Source organism: Oncorhynchus tshawytscha, linkage group LG14, assembly GCF_018296145.1.
Source record: "Oncorhynchus tshawytscha isolate Ot180627B linkage group LG14, Otsh_v2.0, whole genome shotgun sequence".
NCBI classification, from domain to species: domain Eukaryota; kingdom Metazoa; phylum Chordata; class Actinopteri; order Salmoniformes; family Salmonidae; genus Oncorhynchus; species Oncorhynchus tshawytscha.
Genome location: NC_056442.1, coordinates 4476228 through 4496227, shown reverse-complemented (window position 1 = coordinate 4496227; position 20000 = coordinate 4476228). Strand labels below are relative to the sequence as shown.

The following is a 20000-nucleotide window of genomic DNA, read 5'->3' as shown; positions in this document are numbered from 1 at the left end:
CTCCTTGCAGCATGGCTAAGGCACGTTCACGCAGATGAGCAGGGACCCTGAGCATCTTTCTTTTGGTGTTTTTCAGAGTCAGTAGCCTCTTTAGTGTCGTAAGTTTTCATAACTGTGACCTTAATTGCCTACCGTCTGTAAGCTGTTAGTGTCTTAACGACCGTACCACGGGTGCATGTTCATTAATTGTTTATGGTTCATTGAACAAGCATGGGAAACCGTGTTTAAACCCTTTACAATGAAGATCTGTGAAGTTATTTGGATTTTTACGAATGATCTTTGAAAGAGAGGGTCCTGAAAAAGGGACGTTTCTTTTTTTGCTGAATTTAGTAGTGGTTGCAACGGAATAAATGGAATGGTATCAAACACATCACACATGGTTTCCATGTGGTTGATATATCAGTCCACTCAATCCATTCCACCCATTATTATGAGCCTTCCTCCCCTCAGCAGCCTCCTGTGACGGAAACACACGCACCGTCAGACAGACACACACCCTTACCTTTGAGTGCAGAGGGTACAGTCTTGGTGGTAGAGAAGGTATGTGTGTCTGAGAACGGTCCCTCCCCTGCGTCACTACATGCCTGGATCCTGAACCGGTAACTGGTGGACTCGGTCAGGCGCTGCACCTTGTAAGTATGACTGGGACCTCTGTAGATACACACAAACCTGGACAGAAAGACAAGATTGAGAGGTTAGGAGAGAGAGAGGAAGAGAAAGAAAGAGAGAGAGAGAAAGGGAGCGATAGAGAGAGGAAGAGAGAAAGAGAGAGAGAAAGGGAGCAAGAGAGAGAGAGGAAAAGAGAGAAAAATAAGGAGTCCAATAAAATGATGAAAGCAGGCTCTCATAAAGAGAGAAGGCAGTGGAAAGAGGTAGATGGGTAAGGAGGGAGGGGGAGGGAGGGAGGGAGGGAGGGAGGGAGGGAGGGAGGGAGGGAGGGAGGGAGGGAGGGAGGGAGGGCGATAGAGAGCTTCAGCTTCAGTGTCTGATAGTGACAGAGACATAACTTCACGTGAAGCCTTTATTGTAGGGAAGAGATGCGCACGCACACGTCTTTCACTCATCACACACACACACACACACACACACACACACACACACACACACACACACGTCTTTAGGGTATATCATCTGTTGTTATGTTCTCTTTATTGCATATGTGCAGTAGGACCAGTTAATCCGGTAAACAGGACAAGTCCATCTCTGCCCAAACGAAATTCTGTTTTTACTCTCAGGACATTTCCATAATCATCAGTGCTGGCAGACGTGTGTGTGTGTGTGTGTGTGTGTGTGTGTGTGTGTGTGTGTGTGTGTGTGTGTGTGTGTGTGTGTGTGTGTGTGTGTGTGTGTGAATGATGAGTTATGACCCAGGGTAGTTTTGGCAAGGCAGTTTGGCACAACCAGGGCCAAACAATTAACACACCACTTAGCCTGAAATAAACAACACACACTCTGAGAACATTACATAACGGGTACACAACACACACTGAGGACATTACACAGCAGGTACACAACACACACTCTGAGAACATTACACGGCAGGTACACAACACACACTGAGAACATTACACAGCAGGTACACAGCACACACTGAGAACATTACACGGCAGGTACACAACACACACTCTGAGAACATTACACAACAGGTACACACACAACACACTCTGAGAACATTACACGGCAGGTACACAACACACACTCTGAGAACATTACATAACAGGTACACAACACACACTCTGAGAACATTACACGGCAGGTACACAACACACACTCTGAGAACATTACATAACAGGTATACCCCCATCAAAAGCCTAACAAAACACCAGCACCGGCTATGATGGGCTACAAAAGACAGAACAACTCTCTCTGTGTATGTAGGAGGAAGGGTGGCTACGTGCTCCGAGCTTCAAATGGACACAAATAAAGGCAGCGAGACAGGCCTGGAAACATGACGATAAGAAGAGAGAGGGGGAGGCAGAGGTGGGGGTGTAGTTCTTTCACTGCATCTTTATTTATTTAATTTTTATTTCACCTTTCTTTAACCAGGTAGGCCAGTTGAGAACAAGTTCTCATTTGCAACTGCCACCTGGCCAAGATAAAGCATAGCAATTCGACACAAACAACAACACAGAGTTACACAAGGAATAAACAAACATACAGTCAATAATACAGTAGAAAGAGTCTATATGCGTTGTGTGCAAATAAGGTAAGATAAGGGAGATAAGGCAATAAATAGGCCATGGTGGTGAAGTAATTACAATATAGCAATTAAACACTGGAGTGAAAGATGTGCGGAAGATGAATGCGCAAGTAGAAATACTGGGGTGCAAAGGAGCAAGATAAGTAAATAAATACAGTATGAGGATGAGGTAGTTGGATAGGCTATTTACAGATGGGCTATGTACAGGTGCAGTAATCTGTGAGCTGCTCTGACAGCTGGTGCTTAAAGTTAGTGAGGGAGATATGAGTCTCCAGCTTCAGTGATTTTTGCAATTCGTTCCAGTCATAGACAGCAGAGAACTGCAAGGAAAGGCGGCCAAAGGAGGAATAGGCTTTGAGGGTGATCAGTGAAATATACCTGATGGAGCGCGTGCTACGAGTGGGTGCTGCTATGGTGACCAGTGAGCTGAGATAAGGCAGGGCTTTACCTAGCAGACTTGTAGGTGACCTGGAGCCAGTGGGTTTGGTGACGAGTATGAAGTATGGGCCAGCCAACGAGAGCGTACAGGTCGCAGTGGTGGGGAGTATATGGCGCTTTGATGACAAAACGGATGGCACTGTGATAGACTGCATCCAATTTGTTGAGTAGGGTGTTGGAGGCTATTTTGTAAATGACATCGCCGAAGTGGAGGATCGGTAGGATGGTCAGTTTTACGAGGGTATATTTGGCAGCATGAGTGAAGGATGCTTTGTTGCAAAATAGGAAGCCGATTCTAGATTTAATTTTGATTTGAGATGCTTAATATGAGTCTGGAAGGAGTTTACAGTCTAACCAGACACCTAGGTATTTGTAGTTGTCCACATATTCTAAGTCGGAACCGTCCAGAGTAGTGATGCTAGGCGGGCAGCGATCGGTTGAAGAGCATGCATTTAGTTTTACTTGCATTTAAGAGCAGTTGGAGGCCACAGAAGGAGAGTTGTACGGCATTGAAGCTTGTTTGGAGGTTAGTTAACACAGTGTCCAAGGAAGGGCCAGAAGTATACAGAATGGTGTTGTCGGCGTAGAGGTGGATCAGAGAATCACCAGCAGCAATAGCGACATCATTGATGTATACAGAGAAGAGAGTCGGCCTGAGAATTGAACCCTGTGGCACCCCCATAGGTCCAGACAACAGGCCCTCCGATTTGACACACTGAACTCTATCAGAGAAGTAGATGGTAAACAAGGCGCGGCAGTCATTAGAGAAACCAAGGCTGTTGAGTCTGCCGGTAAGAATGTGTTGATTGACAGAGTCAAACGCCTTAGCCAGGTCAATGAATACAGCTGCACAGTACTGTCTCTTATCGATGGCGGTTATGATATCGTTAAAGACCTTGAGCGTGGCTGAGGTGCACCCATGACCCGCTCGGACCCAGATTGCATAGCGGAGAAGGAAAGGTGGAATTTGAAATGGTCGGTAATATGTTTGTTAATTAACTTGGCTTTCGAAGACCTTAGAAAGGCAGGGTAGGATGGATATAGGTCTGTAGCAGTTTGGGTCTAGAGTGTCTCCCCCTTTGAAGAAGGGGATGACCGTGGCAGCTTTCCAATCTTTGGGGATCTCAGACGATATGAAAGAGAGGTTGAACAGGCTAGTAATAGGGGTTGCCACAATTTCGGCAGATAACTTTAGAAAGAGCGTCACGCCCTGACCGTAGAGATCTTTTTATTCTCTATGTTTGGTTGGTCAGGGTGTGACTCAGGTGGGGAAACTATGTTCTTTATTTCTATGTTTTGGCCGGGTATGGTTCTCAATCAGAGGCAGATGTCTATCGTTGTCTCTGATTGGGAATCATACTTAGGCAGCCTGTTTTGCCACCTTAGTTTTGTGGGATGTTGTTTTCGTACAGCTCTTGTAGCCTACCGAACGTTACATTTGTTCTCCTTTTGTTGTTTTTAGGTGTTCATTTTTAATAGAGATAAAATGTACACCTACCACGCTGCACCTTGGTCCGATCATTTCGATGAGCGTAATAAAGAGAGAATCCAGATTGGCTAGCCCGGCTGATTTGTAGGGGCCCAGATTTTGCAACTCTTTCAGAACATCAGCTATCTGGATTTGGGTGAAGGAGAAATAGGGAGGCTTGGGTGAGTTGCTGTGGAGGGTGCAGGGCTGTTGACCTGGGTAGGGGTAGCCAGGTGGAAAGCATGGCCAGACGCAGAAAAATGCTTATTGAAATTCTCAATTATAGTGGATTTATCAGTGGTGACAGTGTTTCCTAGCCTCAGTGCAGTGGGCAGCTGGGAGGAGGTGTTCTTATTCTCCATGGACTTTACAGTGTCCCAGAACTTTTTGAGTTTGTGCTACAGGATGCAAATTTCTGTTTGAAAAAGCTAGCCATAGCTTTCCTAACTGCCTGTCTATATTAGTTCCTAACTTCCCTGAAAAGTTGCATATCACGGGGGCTATCCGATGCTAATGCAGAACCCACAGGATGTTTTTGTGCTGGTCAAGGGCAGTCACGTCTGGAGTGAACCAGGGGCTATATCTATATCTCTCTACATTTTTTGAATGGGGCATGCTTATTTAAGATGGTGAGGAAGGCACTTTTAAAGAATAACCAGGCATCCTCTACTGAAGGGATGAGGTCAATATCCTTCCAGGATACCCGGGCCAGGTCGATTAGAAAGGCCTGCTCGCTGAAGTGTTTAAGTGTCTCCCCTGAGCGTTTGACAGTGATGAGGGGTGGTAGTTTGACCGCAGACCCATTACGGATGCAGGCAATGAGGCGGTGGTCGCTGAGATCTTGGTTGAAGACAGCAGAGGTATATTTGGAGGGCAAGTTGGTTAGGATGATATCTATAAGGGTGCCCGTGTTTACGGATTTGGGGTTGTATCTGGTAGGTTCATTGATAACTTGTGTGAGATTGAGGGCATCAATCTTAGATTGTAGGGTGGCCGGGGTGTTAAGCATGTCCCAGTTTAGGTCTCCTAGCAGCATGAGCTCTGAAGATAGATGGGGGGCAATTAATTCACATGTGGTGTCCAGGGGCACAGCTGGGGGCTGAAGGGGGTCTATAACAAGCGGCAACAGTGAGAGACTTATTTCTGGAAAGGTGGATTTTTTAAAAGTTGAAGTTTGAATTGTTTGGGAACAGACCTGGATAGTATGACATAACTCTGCAGGCTGTCTCTGCAATAGATTGCAACTCCGCCCCCTTTGGAAGTTCTATCTTGTCGGAAAATGTTATAGATAGGGATGGAAATGTCAGGGTTTTTGGTGGTCTTCTTAAGCCAGGATTCAGACATGGCTAGGACATCTTACAGAGAGAGAGGGGAGGGAACAGACAGACAGACAGGTGTTGGGACACCACATGAGTCATCGTAGAAATGAAAACAATATTTGCTGTTTGGTCATTTGATATGTCTTTGTTCACTGCCAATAATTCTCTCTCTCTCTCTCGTTACCATAGCAATCTGTCAATTACAGAGATTCCAGGTAATTCAGCCCTAATACTGTCTGTTTAGGAGCGGCAGGGGAGAAGAGGGACTGGGAAAATGTGAGGAGGGTAGAGGAGAGGGGGTCTCCAATACTGCTAGTTACTGCCAGTTAAATCCATATAGCTCTGATGATCCCCTTTCTACCCTGCAGAGACACATGCAGAGAGATAGATAGAGAGAGGGATGGGGGATAGAGAGGAGGGAGAGAGATAGAGGGGGATAGAGAGGAGGTAGAGGGGGAGAGAGACAGAGAGGGGGATAGAGAGGAGGTAGAGGGGGAGAGAGATAGAGGGGGATAGAGAGGCGGTAGAGGGGGATAGAGATAGGAGGTAGAGGAGGAGAGGGGGTGGTGGAGAGGTGGTAGAGGGAGAGAGGGGGTAGAGGGGAGAGGGGGGTAGAGAGGAGGTAGAGGGGGAGAGAGATAGAGGAGGTAGAGGGGGAGAGAGAGATAGAGGAGGAGGTAGAGAGGGAGAGAGAGAGAGGAGGTAGAAGGGGGAGAGAGATAGAGGAGGTAGAAGGGGAGAGAGAGAGGAGGTAGAGGGGGAGAGAGATAGAGAGGAGGTAGAAGAGAGATAGAGAGGAGGAGGTAGAAGGGGGAGAGAGAGAGAGGAGGTAGAAGGGGGAGAGAGGAGGAGAATGGAGGAGGAGAAGGAGGTAGGGGAGAGAGACGAGGGGAGAGGGGGCGAGAAAGGCGGTAGAAGGGGAGAGATAGAGAGGAGGTAGAAGGGGGGCGAGAGAGGAGGTAGAAGGGGGAGAGAGATAGAGGAGGTAGAAGGGGAGAGAGAGAGAGGAGGTAGAAGGAAGGGAGAGAGAGAGAGGAGGTAGAAGGGGAGAGAGAGAGAGAGGAGGTAGAAGGGAGAGAGGGGGTAGAGAGGAGGTAGAGGGGAGCGAAAGGGGAAGAGAGGATGTAGAAGGGGAGAGAGATAGAGAGGAGGTAGAAGGGGAGAGAGGTAGAGAGGAGGTAGAGGGGGAGAGAGGATGTAGAAGGGAGAGAGATAGAAGGGGAGAGGGATAGAGAGGAGGTAGAAGGGGAGAGGGATAGAGAGGAGGTAGAAGGGGAGAGGGATAGAGAGGAGGTAGAAGGGAAGGGAGAGAGAGAGAGGAGGTAGAAGGGGGAGAGAGAGAGAGAGGAGGTAGAGAGGGAGAGAGGGGATAGAGAGGAGGTAGAGGGAGAGAGATAGAGAGGAGGTAGAAGGGGAGAGAGATAGAGAGGAGGTAGATGGGGGGATAGAGAGGAGGTAGATGGGGAGGAGATAGAGAGGAGGTAGAAGGGGAGAGGGAGAGAGAGGAGGTAGAAGGGGAGAGGGATAGAGAGGAGGTAGAAGGGGAGGGATAGAGAGGAGGTAGAAGGGGAGAGGGATAGAGAGGAGGTAGAAGGGGGGGGAGAGAGATGTAGAGGGGAGAGAGATAGAGAGGAGGTAGAAGGGGGAGAGAGAGAGAGGAGGTAGAAGGGAGGAGAGATAGAGAGGAGGTAGAAGGGGAGAGAGGGGAGAGAGGGGGTAGAGGGGAGAGAGGATGTAGAAGGGGAGAGATAGAGAGGAGGTAGAGGGGGAGAGAGGGAGTAGGGGGAGAGAGAGAGGAGGTAGAAGGGGAGAGAGAGAGGAGGTAGAGGGGGGAGAGAGAGAGGAGAGAGGAGGAGAGAGGGAAGGGGAGAGAGAGAGAGGAGGTAGAAGGGGAGAGAGAGAGAGAGGAGGTGGAAGGGGAGAGAGAGAGAGAGGAGGTAGAAGGGGAGAGAGAGAGAGGAGGTAGAAGGGGAGAGAGATAGAGAGGAGGTAGAATGGGGAGAGAGAGAGAGAGGAGGTAGATGGGGAGAGAGAGAGAGAGGAGGTAGAAGGGGAGAGGGAGAGAGGAGGTAGAAGGGGAGAGGGATAGAGAGGAGGTAGAAGGGGGAGAGGGATAGAGAGGAGGTAGAAGGGGAGAGGGATAGAGAGGAGGTAGAATGGGGAGGAGATAGAGAGGAGGTAGAAGGGAGAGGGATAGAGAGGAGGTAGAAGGGAGAGAGGGGTAGAGAGGAGGTAGAAGCGAGGTAGAGGGAAGAGAGGATGTAGAAGGGGAGAGAGATAGAGAGGAGGTAGAAGGGGGAGAGGGAGAGAGAGGAGGAGGTAGAAGGGGAGAGAGATAGAGAGGAGGTAGAAGGGGAGAGAGATAGAGAGGAGGTAGAGGGGGAGAGAGGTAGAGGGAGAGAGATAGAGAGGAGGTAGAAGGGGGAGAGAGAGAGGAGGTAGAAGGGGGGAGATAGAGAGGAGGTAGAAGGGGAGAGAGGGAGGAGAGGGGGGTAGAGGGGAGAGAGGATGTAGAAGGGGAGAGATAGAGAGGAGGTAGAGGGGGAGAGAGGTAGAGAGGAGGAGGAGGGGGAGAGAGGAGGTAGAAGGGGAGAGAGATAGAGAGGAGGTAGAAGGGGAGAGAAGGGGGAGAGAGAGAGAGGAGGTAGAAGGGGGAGAGAGAGAGAGTAGAGGGGAGAGAGGAGGGGGTAGAAGGAGGGAGAGAGATAGAGAGGAGGTAGAAGGGGAGAGAGAGATAGAGAGGAGGTAGAAGGGGAGGGATAGAGAGGAGGTAGAATGGGGAGAGGGATAGAGAGGAGGTAGAATGGGGAGAGGATAGAGAGGAGGTAGAAGGGGAGAGGGATAGAGAGGAGGTAGAAGGGGAGAGGGATAGAGAGGAGGTAGAAGGGGAGAGGGATAGAGAGGAGGTAGAAGGGGAGAGGGATAGAGAGGAGGTAGAAGGGAAGGAGAGAGAGAGAGAGAGGTAGAAGGGGAGTGAGAGAGAGGAGGAGAGGGGGAGAGAGGAGGTAGAGGGGGAGCGAGGTAGAGGGGAAGAGAGGATGTAGAAGGGGAGAGAGATAGAGAGGAGGTAGAAGGGGAGAGAGGTAGAGAGGAGGTAGAGGGGGAGAGAGGATGTAGAAGGGGAGAGAGATAGAGAGGAGGTAGAGGGGGAGAGAGGTAGAAGGGGAGAGAGAGAGAGGAGGTGGAAGGGGAGAGAGATAGAGCGGAGGTAGAAGGGGAGAGAGAGAGAGGAGGTAGAAGGGGGGGAGAGAGAGAGGAGGTAGAAGGGAGAGAGATAGAGAGGAGGTAGAAGGGGAGAGAGATAGAGAGGAGGTAGAGAGGGGGAGGAGAGTAGAGGGAGAGGGGAAGAGAGGATGTAGAAGGGGAGAGAGAGAGAGAGGAGGTAGAAGGGGAGAGAGGAGAGAGGAGGTAGAAGGATGTAGAAGGGGAGAGAGATAGAGAGGAGGTAGAAGGGGGAGAGAGGTAGAAGAGAGGGAGAGAGAGGGGGAAGGGGAGAGAGAGAGGCGGAGGTAGAAGGGAGAGAGAGAGAGAGGAGGTAGAAGGGGAGAGAGGTAGAGAGGAGGTAGGGGGGGGAGAGAGGAGGTAGAAGGGGAGAGATAGAGAGGAGGTAGAGGGGAGGGAGAGAGAGGAGGTAGAGGGGGAGAGAGAGAGAGGAGGTAGAAGGGGGAGAGAGAGAGAGAGGAGGTAGAAGGGGAGAGAGAGAGAGAGGAGGTAGAAGGGGAGAGAGATAGAGAGGAGGTAGAAGGGGAGAGAGAGAGAGGAGGTAGAAGGGGAGAGAGAGGAGGTAGAAGGGGAGAGAGATAGAGAGGAGGTAGAGGGGGAGAGAGAGAGGGGGATAGAGAGGAGGGAGAGAGATAGAGAGGAGGTAGAAGGGGAGAGAGATAGAGAGGAGGTAGATGGGGAGAAAGATAGAGAGGAGGTAGAAGGGGAGAGGGATAGAGAGGAGGTAGAAGGGGAGAGGGATAGAGAGGAGGTAGAAGGGGAGAGGGATAGAGAGGAGGTAGAAGGGGAGAGGGATAGAGAGGAGGTAGAAGGGGAGAGGGATAGAGAGGAGGTAGAAGGGGAGAGATATAGAGAGGAGGTAGAAGGGGAGAAAGATAGAGAGGAGGTAGAGGGGGAGAAAGATAGAGGTAGAAGGGGAGAGAGATAGAGAGGAGGTAGAAGGGAGAGAGAGAGAGAGAGGAGGTAGAAGGGGAGAAGGGGGATAGAGAGGAGGTAGAAGGGGAGAGGGATAGAGAGGAGGTAGAAGGGGAGAGGGATAGAGAGGAGGTAGAAGGGGAAAGGGATAGAGAGGAGGTAGAAGGGGAGAGGGATAGAGAGAGGTAGAGGGGGATAGAGAGGAGGTAGAAGGGGAGAGGGATAGAGAGGAGGTAGAAGGGAGAGGGAGAGAGAGGTAGAGAGGGAGAGAGATGTGGAGGGGAGAGGGATAGAGGGGAGGAGGTAGAAGAGGGGAGAGAGATAGAGAGGAGGTAGAAGGGGAGAGGGATAGAGAGGAGGTAGAAGGGGAGAGATGTGGAGGGGGAGAGAGATGGAGGGGGATAGAGAGGAGGTAGAGGGGAGAGAGATAGAGAGGAGGTAGAAGGGGAGAGGGATAGAGAGGAGGTAGAAGGGGGAGAGGGATAGAGAGGAGGTAGAAGGGGAGAGGGATAGAGAGGAGGTAGAAGGGGAGAGGGATAGAGAGGAGGTAGAGGGGGAGAGAGATAGAGAGGAGGTTGAGGGGGAGAGGGATAGAGAGGAGGTAGAAGGGGAGAGAGATAGACTGCTAAATGCAGCTAAACTCCTCATAATGTTCTTAACAGAAGTAATGAGTCAATATTCATCAGTCTGAGATGTGTCAGGAATCACACTGATCCATTAAATGCATTACAGACTTGTTTAAGGGCACTTGCTAGGCCCCTATGGGCCCTGGTCAGAAGTAGTGCACTATACAGGGAATAGGGTGCCATTTGAGATGCAGTTCTAGCCTGCATTTATTTTCCTACTCCGGCTTGGTGAATACAAGCAAACGTCACATTCGAGTGATGCGCGCACGCTCGCGACAAAAAACCCTGTAGCCGATAGCTATACACGGGCGTCAGGACCTTGACAAACCTAGCTGAGTGAGTGATGACAATGACAGCACACCAGTCTGATGGCTATAGCTGTGTTCAACAAGATCTCTTTGGGATGTTTTCCCTTGGCTCGCTGGCCTGCTTGGTAATCAATCCTCCGATGGTAGACGATAACCGTCTGATTACGTGCTTGCTAACGTGCACGAGCTGCGCCTGAAGTCGGACGTGGTCGTATTTACTTCCGTGTAAACAAACCAATGTTTTGATTGAGAACTGCGCTTAAGACGCGCCCAGGAAATGGGTCTACAGGTGCAGGCTATATGGTGCATAGATCAATAGGGAGAGGAGTTTTTCCTGACCACAAGACAAGGTCAGCTTGTAACTAGAGCCCTGAGTTTTTCCTGACCACAAGACATGGTCAGCTTGTAACTCGAGCCCTGAGTTTTTCCTGACCACAAGACAAGGTCAGCTTGTAACTAGAACCCTGAGTTTTTCCTGGCCACAAGACATGGTCAGCTTGTAACTAGAACCCTGAGTTTTTCCCTGGGCAGGTCAAAAAACAAAACAAAAAACTATATACAGGGGGGTGCCGGTACAGAGTCAATGTGTGGGGGCACCGGTTAGTTGAGGTAGTATGTACATGTAGGCAGAGTTCATTAAAGTGACTATGCATAGATGACAACAGAGAGTGGCAGTGGTGTGGAGAAGGGAGGGGGGGGGGGCAATGTGAATAGTCTGGGTAGACATCTGATTAGATGTTCAGTAGTCTTATGGCTTGGGGGTAGAAGCTGTTCGGAAGCCTCTTGGACCTAGACTTGGCGCTCCGGTACCGCTTGCCGTGTGGTAGCAGAGAGAACAGTCTATGACTAGGGTGGCTGGAGTCTTTGACAATTTTTCTGGCCTTCCTCTGACACCGCCTGGTATAGAGGTCCTTGATGGCAGGAAGCTTGGCCCCAGTGATGTACTGGGCCGTACGCACTACCCTCTGTAGTGTCTTACGGGTGGATGCCGAGCAGTTGCCGTACCAGGCGGTGATGCAAACAGTCAGGATGCTCTTGATGGTTCAGCTGTAAAACCTTTGGAGTATCTGAGGACCCATGCCAAATCTTTTCAGTCTCCTGAGGGGGAATAGGTTTTGTCGTGCCCTCTTCACGACTGTCTTGGTGTGTTTGGACCATTCTAGTTTGTTGGTGATGTGGACACCAAGGAACTTGAAGCTCTCAACCTGCTCCACTACAGCCCCGTCGATGAGAATGGGAGCGTGTTCGGTCCTCCTTTTCCTGTAGTCCACAATCATCTCCTTTGTCACGTGACCAGCTATATTTCATGGCCCAATAGGGGTACAGTATGTAATTCAATGAGAGCTGTCTGGTGGGGGGTGACCGTATGGGTATGAAGGAGGAGATGGAGAGGGTTATATACTCACCAAGCTGTGAAAGCAGTTCAGCTCTGCTAGAATAGAAGGGTGTGTATGTTGGCATTGTGGGTGTCATACTGGACAGTCAGTTAATTACCGCTCCGTCAGTTAGTCCAACACCCTCTGGCTGTGGCTAGGGATGCCAAGATGCCAACCACACCAGTCATCCATGTCGTAATGTGGCTGTGGCTAGGGATGCCAAGATGCCAACCACACCAGTCATCCATGTCGTAATGTGGCTGTGGCTAGGGATGCCAGGATGCCAACCACACCAGTTATCCATGTCGTAATGTGGCTGTGGCTAGGGATGCCAAGATGCCAACCACACCAGTTATCCATGTCATAATGTGGCTGTGGCTATGGGATGCCAACCACACCAGTCATCCATGTAGTAATGTGGCTGTGGCTAGGGATGCCAAGATGCCAACCACACCAGTCATCCATGTAGTAATGTGGCTGTGGCTAGGGATGCCAAGATGCCAACCACACCAGTTATCCATGTCGTAATGTGGCTGTGGCTAGGGATGCCAGGATGCCAACCACACCAGTCATCCATGGCTGTGGCTAGGGATGCCAGGATGCCAACCACACCAGTTATCCATGTCGTAATGTGGCTGTGTGGCCAAGATGCCAACCACACCAGTCTAGGGATGCCAGGGAGATGCCAACCACACCAGTCATCCATGTAGTAATGTGGCTGTGGCTATGGGATGCCAGTTATCCACCAGATGCCAGGAACCACCACACCAGTCATCCATGTCGTAATGTGGCTGTGGCTAGGGATGGGATGCCAACCACACCAGTCATCCATGTAGTAATGTGGCTGTGGCTAGGGATGCCAAGATGCCAACCACCAGTTATCCATGTCGTAATGTGGCTGTGGCTAGGGATGCCAGGATGCCAACCACACCAGTCATCCCATGTGGCTGTGGCTAGGGATGTGGCTGTGGCTAGGGATCCATGTCGTAATGTGGCTGCTAGGGGCTACCAGTTCTCCATGGATGCCAGGATGCCAACCATACCAGTCATCCATGTCGTAATGTGGCTGAGGCTAGGGATGCCAGGATGCCAACCACACCAGTCATCCATGTCGTAATGTGGCTGTGGCTAGGGGTGCCAAGCATACCCATCACCCATGGCACTGCTAGGCAGACAGACAGTCTCTCTAATTCTCTCACTTATCCTTTATTACCTCCCTCCTTCCCTCCACCCTCCCTCCTTCCTTCCCTTCAACCTCCCTCCACTTTCCCTCGCTCCCTCCTTCCCTCCTCCCTCCCTTCCATTTCTCTCGCTACCTTTCTATTTATTTCTCTCCTTCCTTCAGTCTGTTCTCTAATGGACAGCATGGTTGACCAGTTCATGGTTCTAATTAGTTCTGTAGTCTAGATGTTCTCATCGTGAGTTCTCCTTGGATCTACTGGTTACTGTCATTTCCTCTACCTACCTATCCCCCCCACACACACACACACACACACACACACGCACCACCCACTCACTCACAATGCGTTTGAAGTATTTTCCTTCAGTAGAACTGTGATATGGACATTTAACAGATGCTTTTATCTAGACCGTACATAACATTGAGCCATTGGAACCATTGGAGTGTAGTAGCTGTGTGTGTGTGTGTGTGTGTGTGTGTGTGTGTGTGCTCTATACTCTACCTGTGGTTCTTATCTTCCATCTGTAGTGTGTAGAACATGTCATTGGAGAGCAGGGCACGGGTGTGTGTAGCGTTCTCCCCCCATTTGAGTTTCAGACTCTGGGGGCCGGCAGCCGAACATTCCAAATGAGGAGGGGCCGGAGGGAGGGGGCGTGTCCTAGCCACCAGAGGTGGGCTCAACGGGCCACAGCCAATCACATTCACCGCTTGGATCCGCACACTGAGAGAGAAAGAGAGAGAGGGGGTTAGGGTAAATTGAGTGTGTGAAAATTAGTTTGTCCATAACCAGTTTGTGTGTGTGTGTGTGTGTGTGTGTGTGTGTGTGTGTGTGTTTGTATTAGTATTTATTAGGGATCCCCATTAGTTCCTACAGCAGCTACTCTTCCTGGGGTCCAAACACATTAAGGCACTTCCATCACACATAAAACAGAAGATCAATCAGTCCATCATATAACATTATTACACCACTACACATCTACAGTACAAACTGTACGGTCTGTGTGTCCGAGTACTAATGTTGGTTAATAGCAGAAGAGAGGCAGCATTAGAGGTGTTATAGTGATGGGTGTTTTCCTCTGTCCATTGCGTCATGACTGACCTAACTTCACCTAGCCGGCATCCATCTAACCCAGTCTCTCCTGACTAATATTTTCTGTTCCCCAAAACAAGTCACGACCTTGCAAAATTCCCGCAAACTTTCAATAAATTCCTTGGTTTTCCTAAAATCCCGGTTGGAATATTCCTGGAATCAGGGGGGAATAAGAAAGAAATCCGGAATGCTCCAACAGGATTTCTGGAAAACCAGGGAATTTGGCAACCCTAGTCATGCCTTTCAACATCATCCCTATGGAATAACTAGGAATAGAGAGGAATATAAAGAGGAATAGCAATCACATCAACCTCAATCATCTAGAGTCATCTCTTCCAGTATATTACCGTTATAACGCTGCATTAGCTCTTTTCTTAGATCTGTTCTCAGATCTGTTCTTACAGTTCGTTGACCTCTATGGCCCTCTATGGATAGTAATGGCCAGTCCTGAATTAGAGGTCGACCGATTATCATTTTTCAACGCCGATACCGATTATTGGAGGACCAAAAAATGCCGCTAGCGATTAATCGGACGATTTCTTATTTTTATTTGTAATAATGACAATTACAACAATACTGAATGAACACTTATTTTAACTTAATATAATACATCAATAAAATCAATTTAGCCTCAAATAAATAATGAAATGTGTTCAATTTGGTTTAAATAATGCAAAAACAAAGTGTTGGAGAAGAAAGTAAAAGTGCAATATGTGCTATGTAAGAAAGCTAACATTTCAGTTCCTTGCTCAGAACATGAGAACATATGAAAGCTGGTGGTTCCTTTTAACAGGAGTCTTCAATATTCCCAGGTAAGAAGTTTTAGGTTGTAGTTATTATAGGAATTATAGGACTATTTCCCTCTATACCATTTGTATTTCATTAACCTTTGACTATTGGATGTTCTTATAGGCACTTTAGTATTGTCAGTGTAACAGTATAGCTTCCGTCCCTCTCCTCGTCGCTACCTGGGCTCGATTCAGGAACACATGGACAACAGCCACCCTCGAAGCAGCGTTACCCATGCAGAGCAAGGGGAATAACTACTCCCAAGTCTCAGAGCGAGTGACGTTTGAAACGCTATTAGCGCGCACCCCGCTAACTAGCTAGCCATTTCACATCAGTTACACCAGCCTCATCTCGGGAGTTGATAAGCTTGAAGTCATAAACAGTGCAATGCTTGAAGCACAGCAAAGAGCTGCTGGCAAAACGCACAAAAGTGCTGTTTGAATGAATGCTTACTAGCCTGCTGGTGCCTACCATCGCTCAGTCAGACTGCTCTATCAAATCATAGACTTAATTATAATATAATAACACACAGAAATACGAGCCGTATGTCATTAATATGGTCGAATCCGGAAACTATCACCTTGAAAACAAGACGTTTATTCTTTCAGTGAAATACGGAACCGTTCCGTATTTTATCTAACGGGTGGCATCCATAAGTCTAAATATTTCTGTTACATTGCACAACCTTCAATGTTATGTCATAATTGCGTAAAATTCTGGCAAATTAGGCAGCCCAAACTGTTGCATATAAACTGACTGCGTGCAATGAACGCAAGAGAAGTGACACAATTTCACCTGGTTAATATTGCCTGCTAACCTGGATTTCTTTTAGCTAAATATGCAGGTTTAAAAATATATACTTCTGTGTATTGATTTTAAGAAAGGCATTGATGTTTATGGTTAGGTACACATTGTAGCAACGATACGCACCGCATCGATTATATGCAACGCAGGACACGTGAGATAAACTAGTAATATTATCAACCATGTGTAGTTAACTAGTGATTATGATTGATTGATTGATTGCTTTTTATAAGATAAGTTTAATGCTAGCTAGCAACTTACCTTGGCTTACTGCATTCGGGTAACAGGCAGGCTCCTCGTGGAGTGCAATGAGAGGCAGGTGGTTAGAGAGTTGGACTAGTTAACTGTAAGGTTGCGAGATTGAATCCCCGATTGATTCCCACTTCTGCCCCTGAATGAGGCAGTTAACCCACCATTCCTAGGCCGTCATTGAAAATAAGAATGTGTTCTTAACTGACTTGCCTAGTTAAATAAAGATTAAATAAAATTTAAAAAATCGGCCAAATCGGTGCCCAAAAATACCGATTTCCTATTGTTATGAAAACATAAAATCCATAATTAATCGGCCATTCCGATTAATGGGTCGACCTCTATCCTGAATGACATGTCAGGAATATAATATGTCTGGTAAAATGAGGACTTACTGTGTTGTTCCATCTATTTTCTGTTGTTTACTAGAGTCCCTATACTGTCCTGTCTTCTTTTCCAGGATTCTCTCCTCTCTCTCTCTGGACAATCTCACTTCCTTTCCCTCACTCGTTCTCTCTCTCTGGACAATCTCACTTCCTTTGCCTCACTCTCTCTCTCTCTCTCTCTGGACAATCTCACTTCCTTTCCCTCTCTCTCTCTCTGGACAATCTCACATCCTTTCACTCTCTCTCTCTGGACAATCTCACTTCCTTTCCCTCACTCTTTCACTCTCTCTGGACAATCTCACTTCCTTTCCCTCACTCTCTCTCTCTCTCTCTGGACAATCTCACTTCCTTTCCCTCACTCCTCTCTCTCTCTCTCTCTCTGGACAATCTCACTTCCTTTCCCTCTCTGGACAATCTCACTCTCTCTCTCTCTCTCTCTCTTTGGACAATCTCACTTTCCTTTCCCTCACTTCCTTTCCCTCTCTCTCTCTCTGGACAATCTCACTTCCTTTCCTTTCCCTCTCTCTCTCTCTCTCTCTCTGGACAATCTCACTTCCTTTCCCTCTCTCTCTCTGGACAATCTCACTTCCTTTCCCTCACTCTCTCTCTCTCTGGACAATCTCACTTCCTTTCCCTCACTCTCTCTGGACAATCTCACTTCCTTTTTCCTCTCTCTCTGGACAATCTCACTTCCTTTCCCTCTCACTCTCCTCTCTGGACAATCTCACTTCCTTTCCCTCACTCTCTCTCTGGACAATCTCACTTCTGGACTTTCCCTCTCTCTCTCTGGACAATCTCACTTCCTTTCCCTCACTCTCTCTCTCTCTCTGGACAATCTCACTTCCTTTCCCTCACTCTCTCTCTCTCTGGACAATCTCACTTCCTTTCCCTCCTCTCTCTCTCTCTCTCTGGACAATCTCACTTCCTTTCCCTCTCTCTCTCTCTCTCTCTGGACAATCTCACTTCCTTTCCCTCACTCTCTCTCTCTCTGGACAATCTCACTTCCTTTCCCTCACTCTCTCTCTGGGCAATCTCACTTCCTTTCCCCTCTCTCTCTCTCTGGACAATCTCACTTCCTTTCCCTCACTCTCTCTCTCTCTCTGGACAATCTCACTTCCTTTCCCTCACTCTCTCTCTCTCTCTGGACAATCTCACTTCCTTTCCCCTCTCTCTCTCTCTGGACAATCTCACTTCCTTTTCCAATCTCTCTCTCTCTCTGGACAATCTCACTTCCTTTCCCTCACTCTCTCTCTCTCTGGACAATCTCACTTCCTTTCCCTCACTCTCTCTCTCTCTCTGGACAATCTCACTTCCTTTCCCTCTCTCTCTCTCTCTGGACAATCTCACTTCCTTTCCCTCACTCTCTCTTCTGGACAATCTCACTTCCTTTCCCTCACTCTCTCTCTCTCTGGACAATCTCACTTCCTTTCCCTCACTTTCTTCCTTCTGGACCCTCACTTCCTTTCCCTCTCTCTCTGGACAATCTCACTTCCTTTCCCTCTCTGGACAATCTCTCTCTCTGGACAATCTCACTTCCTTTCCCTCACTCTCTCTCTGGACAATCTCACTTCCTTTCCCTCACTCTCTCTCTCTGGACAATCTCACTTCCTTTCCCCACTCTCTCTCTCTCTGGACAATCTCACTTCCTTTCCCTCACTTTCTCTCTCTCTCTGGACAATCTCACTTCCTTTCCCTCCTCTCTCTCTCTCTGGACAATCTCACTTCCTTTTCCCTCCCTCTCTCTCTCTGGACAATCTCACTTCCTTTTCCCTCTCTCTCTGGACAATCTCACTTCCTTTCTCCTCACTCTCTCTCTCTCTGGACAATCTCACTTCCTTTCCCTCACTCTCTCTCTCTCTGGACAATCTCACTTCCTTTCCCTCACTCTCTCTCTCTCTGGACAATCTCACTTCCTTTCCCTCACTTCCTTTCCCTCTCTCTCTCTCTGGACAATCTCACTTCCTTTCCCTCACTCTCTCTCTCTCTGGACAATCTCACTTCCTTTCCCTCACTCTCTCTCTCTCTGGACAATCTCACTTCCTTCCTTTCCCTCTCTCTCTCTCTCTGGACAATCTCACTTCCTTTCCCTCACTCTCTCTCTCTCTCTCTGGACAATCTCACTTCCTTTCCCTCACTCTCTCTGGACAATCTCACTTCTTTTCCCTCACTCTCTGGACAATCTCACTTCCTTTCCCTCACTCTCTCTCTCTCTCTCTGGACAATCTCACTTGCTTTCCCTCTCTCTCTCTGGACAATCTCACTTGCTTTCCCTCTCTCTCTCTGGACAATCTCACTTCCTTTCCCTCACTCTCTCTCTCTCTGGACAATCTCACTTCCTTTCCCTCACTCTCTCTCTCTCTCTCTCTGGACAATCTCACTTCCTTTCCCTCACTTCCTCTCTCTCTCTCTCTGGACAATCTCACTTCCTTTCCCTCACTTTCTCTCTCTCTCTGGACAATCTCCTTTCCCTCACTTCCTTTCCTCTCTCTCTCTCTCTCTCTGGACAATCTCACTTCCTTTCTCTCTCTCTCTCTCTGGACAATCTCACTTTTCCTTTCCCTCTCTCTCTGGGCAATCTCACTTCCTTTCCCTCTCTCTCTCTCTGGACAATCTCACTTCCTTTCCCTCACTCTCTCTCTCTCTGGACAATCTCACTTCCTTTCCCTCACTCTCTCTCTCTCTCTGGACAATCTCACTTCCTTTCTGGACCTCACTCTCTCTCTCTCTCTCTGGACAATCTCACTTCCTTTCCCTCACTTCCTTTCCCTCTCTCTCTCTCTCTGGACAATCTCACCTTTTCCTTTCCCCACACTCACTCTCTCTGGAAAATCTCACTTCCTTTCCCTCACTTTCTCTCTCTCTCTGGACAATCTCACTTCCTTTCCCTCACTCTCTCTCTCTCTCTCTCTCTCTGGACAATCTCACTTCCTTTCCCTCACTCTCTCTCTCTCTCTCTGGACAATCTCACTTCCTTTCCCTCACTTTCTCTCTCTCTCTGGACAATCTCACTTCCTTTCCCCCACACTCTCTCTCTCTGGAAAATCTCACTTCCTTTCCCTCACTTTCTCTCTCTCTCTGGACAATCTCACTTCCTTTCCCTCACGCTCTCTCTCTCTCTCTCTCTGTCTGGACAATCTCTTTTCCACTGTGATCTCTCCCTCTCTCTCATTACCTTAATTATTTTACTGTTTGACATTTACACACAGTAACCTTTCCTTGATGACACACACACACACACACACACACACACACACACACACACACACACAGGTTGTAGTTACTCAACCACACAAGACAGAAAGTGTGGAAGATGACGAGAGAGAAGAGGGGAGAGAAAGAGAAGAGGAAAGGGGAGAGAATGAAAGAGAGAGAGAGGGAGGGAGGGTTAGATGGTGAAGATGAGAATAGTTTTGAGTATCAGATAATTAAATCTATCCTTCCTCTGGTCCTCTCTGTTTTATCCTTGTTAAATCGAAAACACTAAAACTATGTCTGAGACACTAAGATGAACAAACACTTTCCTATCAAAAAAAGAGAATGAGTTTTTCCACTGATCGCCCTATGGAGTGTCTTTATATGAGTTGGAATCAGTATCCAGGGGAAATGGATTGTAACCAATCAGATGGAGTG

At 48.3% G+C, this 20000-nt stretch overlaps 1 protein-coding gene across 1 annotated transcript in view; it reads right to left on the bottom strand.

Moving 5' to 3' along the window:
* The window catches only part of LOC112266372 (fibronectin type III domain-containing protein 3B), a gene marked incomplete at its 5' end in the record, with an annotated part of 39440 nt that overhangs the window by 4583 nt on the left and 14857 nt on the right, over positions 1-20000 (bottom strand). The window contains 2 exons of the mRNA XM_042296874.1: positions 503-669; positions 13555-13773. Of these exons, the coding sequence (XP_042152808.1) occupies positions 503-669; positions 13555-13773 (386 nt within the window). The remainder of the gene's footprint in view (positions 1-502; positions 670-13554; positions 13774-20000) is intronic.